The sequence below is a fragment of the Pseudoliparis swirei genome, chromosome 6, assembly GCF_029220125.1.
Source record: "Pseudoliparis swirei isolate HS2019 ecotype Mariana Trench chromosome 6, NWPU_hadal_v1, whole genome shotgun sequence".
Classification (NCBI taxonomy): domain Eukaryota; kingdom Metazoa; phylum Chordata; class Actinopteri; order Perciformes; family Liparidae; genus Pseudoliparis; species Pseudoliparis swirei.
Window position 1 is genome coordinate 19,018,253 of NC_079393.1, and position 7,414 is coordinate 19,025,666.

General features: G+C 47.8%; 1 protein-coding gene across 1 annotated transcript; it reads right to left on the reverse strand.

Annotated features, from left to right (window-relative positions):
• Positions 1-787: 787 nt before the first annotated feature.
• On the reverse strand, positions 788-3,247 carry LOC130195010 (receptor-type tyrosine-protein phosphatase eta-like; the record flags this gene model as incomplete). Its single annotated transcript, XM_056416241.1, has 4 exons — positions 3,241-3,247; positions 2,895-3,152; positions 2,472-2,732; positions 788-918 (listed from the first exon to the last, which is right to left on the reverse strand). Coding segments are annotated over exons 1-4 (657 nt in total), but the record flags the coding sequence as incomplete, so codon positions are not given.
• Positions 3,248-7,414: the final 4,167 nt, after the last annotated feature.

Genomic DNA, 7,414 nt, shown 5'->3' on the forward strand with positions numbered 1-7,414 from the left:
CAATAAATTGAATCCAATCCAATCCAATCCAATCAAAAACAAGAATAAACCCCGATCCAGAAGACTGTACACCTCTGTGGCACGACTTAAAATCACTGCAGAGTTTTCTCTGACCGACAGATGTCCTGATCACATTAAAAAGATGACTTTGTTGTGTGTCCTGCAGACAGGCGTCTCCGACAGGCGTCTTCAGCGGACGCTCAGGACCTTATTTCATGAACCACATGTCAGCGCTTACTTACGTGTGTATTGAGAAACAGTGGTACTCTGTCCCTCAGCTCTGCCGTCATCCGTCACTGCAGTCACAGTTATTTCATACTGGACACCAGCAGTCAGGTTAGTCATGGTTATATTGGTTTGAGTCACATGGTCACTGCCATTTCCATTTCCATCAGTCCACTGTACTCGGTAGAAAGAGCTGTTTCCCTCCGGTTTAGTCCACTTCAGAGATACAGAGGAGGTGGTGATCTGAGTGACAGTGATATTGCGGACTACTTCAGGCTCTGTGAGCGCAGGATGAATAAAGATGAGGGAGGAAAAGAAACATTTACAGTCAACTTAAACACTCTGGACTTTGGAGTGTGATGACACCAGAGCACAGTGACACATCCAAAAGCTACCACGGTAACAAAGGTGTGTGCTAAGTAAGCAATATGTCGTTACTTGTGACTGAGAGGAATGTGTGAGCGTGTCCTTCCGTCTGATTGTCTCCGGCACGGCAACGACTGAGATTGTGTACTTGGTACCAGAGCGAGGCCTGACAGCACGCTGAAGGTGCTGCTGGTGTGACGGTCGTCAGCGCTCCACCATTATGCCACTCCAACCTGTACTTGAACACCTCACCCGGAGGTGAGGTCCAGCTCAGAGAGATGGAGGAGGTGTTTGTGGACACACTATGTCCCACAATATCGCCAGGCCCTAAAGCAAGGAGGAGAGGAGGGTGAAGAGTGAATTATCCAAATAGAAATACAAAAAAATACCCACATGAAGAAAAAGAAGTAAAGCCTGTAGGCACAATGTTCAAGGTGTCAGCAACATCTCGTTTGGCTCTCTCCGAAGGCGGTCGCATTTTTCTCTCCCTCTCCTCCCCATGACCTTCCCTGCTTGGCTCCTATCGTCATGTCGTGTCTTGTCTTATACTTGAGAGACTCTCTCCGCATCGCTCTTCGAACTAAAACCATGGATTTGATCAACTGGACTCTCAGCGCACTGACACCATCTTCTCGACGAGAAGCTCGGGTTCGGGGAATCTGCCCGTCCTGCCGGGACGTTGGCAGCTGGTTCCACGATGGACGCGTGGGAGCGTTGGCGTGTCGTGTTCCTAGCGGCCCTTTCCGTGGAGGACGTAGAAGACATCTACCTATTCGGAACTATGATTACAGGATTTCTGCTGTTTGGATTTGGCGCTGCCCTGGCTTATCGGATAATTAAGGAAACGGTGACAGCTGTTCAAAGGCCCCCTAAGGCTGCCCGAATGCGCTGGGTAGAGTTGTTGGCACTCAGACTGTGGCATTAAACCGCCAGAATGATAACATCGTGGAGAAGCTGACGGCTCTGCAAATGAATTGGATCGATTTGAAAACCTATTGGAAAATGGGAGGAAAATGGAGGGATAGTAGTTGCGCAAATTGAATGCAGCTACTGGAAGACCAAAAAATCCCAATCTTATGTGCTTTCGGCTCCCTCACCCAGAACGGGCCTTGGCCAAGGCCGTTACTGGAACAACAACTCCCCTGAAGATCGCTGAAGTGAGAATCTCTCATTCCCTTCCCCCTATCCACAGACACCTGTGGTTGTTGTCTCCCCAGGACCTTTCAAGGCTATCTCCATGGCAACGACCATCTTGCGGACTGAGAACTCTGTCTGTTGTGGCCTGGGGGAGGACGACATACCAGGCCATTCATACACAAACTTTCAACACACTGATATGCATTCACTACCCTCACCCCCATCCCACGCCTTCGCCTGCTTCGTACCCCCAGTGTGACAGGACGGGGTCTGTGACTGGCGCCGTAATGGCTGCTTGTCTGTGCTGGTTACCTTCTGCCCCCCAATGGCTGGGCTTAGATCACCCAGTCTTTGGCTTACCTACCCCCCCCCCCCCTCCACCATGTTGCAAGTCATGTTTAAGATGTATGTGCTTATGTGCTCCCTCTCCTCATGTTATGCTGTAATCTTCATCCTTTCTTGCCATTTCGTTGCCTCTGTACCTGTACTCTAGCAATGACAATAAATTGAATCCAATCCAATCCAATCCAATCAAAAACAAGAATAAACCCCGATCCAGAACAGACTGTACACCTCTGTGGCACGACTTAAAATCACTGCAGAGTCTTCTCTGACCGACAGATGTCCTAATCACATTAAAAAGATGACTTTGTTGTGTGTCCTGCAGACAGGCGTCTCCGACAGGCGTCTTCAGCAGACGCTCAGGACCTTATTTCATGAACCACATGTCAGCGCTTACTTACGTGTGTATTGAGAAACAGTGGTACTCTGTCCCTCAGCTCTGCCGTCATCCGTCACTGCAGTCACAGTTATTTCATACTGGACACCAGCAGTCAGGTTAGTCATGGTTATATTGGTTTGAGTCACATGGTCACTGCCATTTCCATTTCCATCAGTCCACTGTACTCGGTAGAAAGAGCTGTTTCCCTCCGGTTTAGTCCACTTCAGAGATACAGAGGAGGTGGTGATCTGAGTGACAGTGATATTGCGGACTACTTCAGGCTCTGTGAGCGCAGGATGAATAAAGATGAGGGAGGAAAAGAAACATTTACAGTCAACTTAAAACACTCTGGACTTTGGAGTGTGATGACACCAGAGCACAGTGACACATCCAAAAAGCTACCACGGTAACAAAGGTGTGTGCTAAGTAAGCAATATGTCGTTACTTGTGACTGAGAGGAATGTGTGAGCGTGTCCTTCCGTCTGATTGTCTCCGGCGACGGCAACGACTGAGATTGTGTACTTGGTACCAGAGACGAGGCCTGACAGCACGCTGAAGGTGCTGCTGGTGTGACCGGTCGTCAGCGCTCCACCATTATGCCACTCCAACCTGTACTTGAACACCTCACCCGGAGGTGAGGTCCAGCTCAGAGAGATGGAGGAGGTGTTTGTGGACACACTAGGTTCCCCAATTTCACCAGGTCCTAAAGCAAGGAGGAGAGGAGGGGACCGCTCTCTATGAGTAAAGACTGTATCACTCGGTGTGTTTGGGACGTGTTTAACACAACTCACTAAACATGGGTGAAATGTATTATATTAAATGTGTTTTTTTGTTTTATCAGCCTTTTTCTGGTGATGTGATTGTTCCCCCCTCAGTTTATAGTGTAGGAAGAAAGGTTGAGGCACCAAACAGACGACAAGCACATTATCAGACGTGTGATTCATCCTCTTACTTGTATAGTGAACAATCTCAGACACCTCACTCTCTGTTGTGTGATCTCCAGCCACTGCTATGAGAGTGAAACTGTAAAGCACTCCAGCCGTCAGCTCAGGGACGTTTACTTCAGTTTCAGTGACACTGACTCCCCAGTTATTCGTTGTATCCGTCCGTTGTACTCTGTAGAACAAGCTGCTTCCCTCTGGTTGAGTCCACTTCAGAGAGATAGAGGAAGTCGTGATTCCAGCGACAGTGAGGTTTCTGACTCCAGCAGGCTCTGAGAGTTCAAAGGAGTTATATGAGGAAATAAAGAGATTTTGATATAATGTCCTCCACAAACTCTTCTTCAATAGTAACGGTGCAATTAGACCCATTATTAATCTGCTTCCAAGCAGCTGGAAGCTCATGGAGCATCTTTGTGTTGTCACATTTCAAAACGCTAATACACAGCATCATCTTCACCATGTGACCAGAACACCTCATCTGACTGGTGATGCCACAGAGGACAGATGTTTGATATAAAGACCTCCCTGGATCACGGAGCCTGAGGCAAGCCACATTGTGGAGGAACATCTTCCCACCGCTGTATCCGTGACCTCAATCTAGTCTCAAAAGAGTTTGTGGCCAAACATGATCGTGACAAGTGAACAGGAACAAAAAACACCCTGACGTTGCTTCACAGGTGAGCTCTCTTGTCATCGCCGTGGTCCAGGACAACAACAGCATCACCGAGACGCACTAAGCAGCAGTCAGTGACTCCTCCGTTGAGAGGACTCGTCATTCTACAACTAAACGTTTCTGATAGAAACCTCAGAGCTTCATCCTGCTGGTGACGCCTGCAGACAGGCGTCTCCGACAGGCGTCTTCAGCGGACGCTCAGGACCTTATTTCATGAACCACATGTCAGCGCTTACTTACGTGTGTATTGAGAAACAGTGGTACTCTGTCCTCAGCTCTGCGTCATCCGTCACTGCAGTCACAGTTATTTCATACTGGACACCAGCAGTCAGGTTAGTCATGGTTATATTGGTTTGAGTCACATGGTCACTGCCATTTCCATTTCCATCAGTCCACTGTACTCGGTAGAAAGAGCTGTTTCCTCGGTTTAGTCCACTTCAGAGATACAGAGGAGGTGGTGATCTGAGTGACAGTGATATTGCGGACTACTTCAGGCTCTGTGAGCGCAGGATGAATAAAGATGAGGGAGGAAAAGAAACATTTACAGTCAAATTAAAACACTCTGGACTTTGGAGTGTGATGACACCAGAGCACAGTGACACATCCAAAAAGCTACCACGGTAACAAAGGTTTGTGCTAAGTAAGCATTATGTCGTTACTTGTGACTGAGAGGAATGTGTGAGCGTGTCCTTCCGTCTGATTGTCTCCGGCGACGGCAACGACTGAGATTGTGTACTTGGTACCAGAGACGAGGCCTGACAGCACGCTGAAGGTGCTGCTGGTGTGACCGGTCGTCAGCGCTCCACCATTATGCCACTGTTAAAGAATATATATTATAGTTTAGCATAGCTTAATATTGTGTGCATAAATATTATGTGTAAAGATGGAGTAGACTGGAGGAGGGTAGGAATGTCTAAGAGAGACACTCTGGCGCCGGGGTTGATCTATGTACCCTCTCCCCCCCGAGAAACGACAGGCACAGATGTCCCCTCTGACCTAACACTCATCTTCCCCCTCTGACCAAGCAGACACAGATGCCACCCCTGACCTAACTCTCATGTTCTTCCTATGACCCAACACACACACACCATGGGAACAGGCCTTTTTTCCCCCCCTTTTGTTTGGACAGACTTCTGGGTAAATCCAGACCTCATCCCTCAAACAAGGCGCCTTGCTGTCTTCCCCCACCTTTTCACAACATGTGCACTCATTGGCAGACGGGAAGAACCAATGAAGGAGCGGCAGAGGCGGGAGCTGGCAACAAGAACCAATGAGAAGACACCGCCCCCTTATGCTCCTGTCCAATCAGAACTGTTCCCGTCGGGTATTTAAGATGGCCGCTCACTTTGAACCGGCATCCCTTCTGCAGCCCTGAAGCCATTGGTGACAGGTTTGGATTTGGGTCCATGCGCATGAATTGTCTATTTTGTATCTTGATTTTGAATAAACGCTTTATAGATTTAAAGTAAAAGTCTGTTGCTATTTCTTCCAGTGAGTCCTGTCCAGGTGGTGTGTGCAGTCCAACTCTAACAAATGGTAGCAGACGAATGGTTGTGAAATCCGGTCCAGAGACCTGAGGAGGACGAGCACGAGAGACCCCCGGACGGACCACTGCGTTCAAGGCCCACTCCAAGAAACTGATCGAGCACCGGTGTCAACAAAAGGTAAAGACTGAACCTGTTATTTTCAAATCAGTCAAATTGAATACTCTAAATTTGATCAGGAGTATTGGAAGTGAGTATTGGAACTGCCACATTTTTGAATTAATTTAAATGATAAAGATAAAGCGTAAAAAGGGAAATCACGATACAGCCTGGCATAAAAAGTCCTCAACAGGAGGCCAGTTTGATTAAGCTGGAAGCCGAGTTCGACGAACAGAACCCGCATTAGGAGTCCTCAACAGGAGGCCAGCGGTTAAAGCTGGAAGACGACCCAGAAGTGTGGGCCGCATAGAAGTCCTCAAACTTACTGAGGCCGGCCACAAGGCTGGAAGACGACCCGACGAACTGAGGCCGCATAGAAATTAAGCTAGAAATTCCGAGTTCGAACAGAACCCGCATTAGGAGTCCTCAACAGGAGGCCAGCGGTTAAAGCTGGAAGACGACCCAGAAGTGAGGGCCGCATAGTGAGTCCTCAAAGTTTCTGAGGCCGGCCACAAGGCTGGAAGTCGACCCCCCCGACGAAGTGAGGGCCGCATAGAAGTCCTCAAATTTTCTGAGGCCGGCCACAAGGCTGGAAGTCGACCCCCCGACGAAGTGAGGGCCGCATAGAAGTCCTCAAACTTACTGAGGCCGGCCACAAGGCTGGAAGACGACCCGACGAACTGAGGCCGCATAGAAATTAAACACATGTGTAATGCATAAACTGTGAATGAATGTTGAATACCGGTGGTGAATACATGTTGTCAAAGTGGAATCAACAAAGCAGAGTCGAAACCTCACGGTGTCAACGCAAGCTCTAGTCTGTTGAATTGCACGAGTGATAAATGAGGGTTTATTGGTTTGAAAGGCACGCTGCTGAGTAAAGAACACATTGTATGGCGATTATGTACTACGTTTAAGAGCAGGTTTGAGATTGAGGAGGATACTGAGAAACAAAGAGGCAACTCCGCTTAACACGCAGAAATACAAGAACAAGAAGGAGGGGGGACAAGCAGAAAAGCTGCTGCGCGCCTCCGCGGAGAAAAGCACGAGCTTTTCACACAACAGAGCAGCCCCTCCCCTACCCACTTCGCTGCGCGCGTCTGTCTCAGAGCAGAGCAGAGTGAGAGCGGAGCGAAGCCAGAACAGTGACTGAAAAATTTCTTTTTGAAGATAACTATTAATTGATAGTGTGTGACCATCATCTTTCTGTCTGAAACATAGTTTTTAATAAGTACGTATTTGTTATAATATTAACAGAAAACGGACATTTGTAGACACCCAGATAAAAATAAAAGAACACAACAACAACACATAATGACGAGCCCACCCAAAGTTGAGGTAACAGTGCGAGATTGGTTGAAAGAACGAGTAAAGGACAGAGCAGGCCTAAATTGGGCGGAAGTAAGCAAGGTATACAAAAGAGTAGAACAAAGTTGGATACAAAGGGGATGGTTAAGACCAAACAATTCTCTCCCCAATGAGGAAGAAAGAGAAAACATGAGGAAAAGCATAGACAAAGATGTAAAAGATGCAAAAGACAGATATAACAAAATAAAAAAGGGTGTGTGTATGACTTCAACCCGTAGAAAGGCTAAAGTAGAAATAACAGAGGCGGAAGAAGAGGAGCAGGTCAAACAATGGGCCCTCGAGGAACTGGAATGTAAAATAAAATCAATGAGAGACAGGGTAGAGAAAGCTCAGCAGCAGG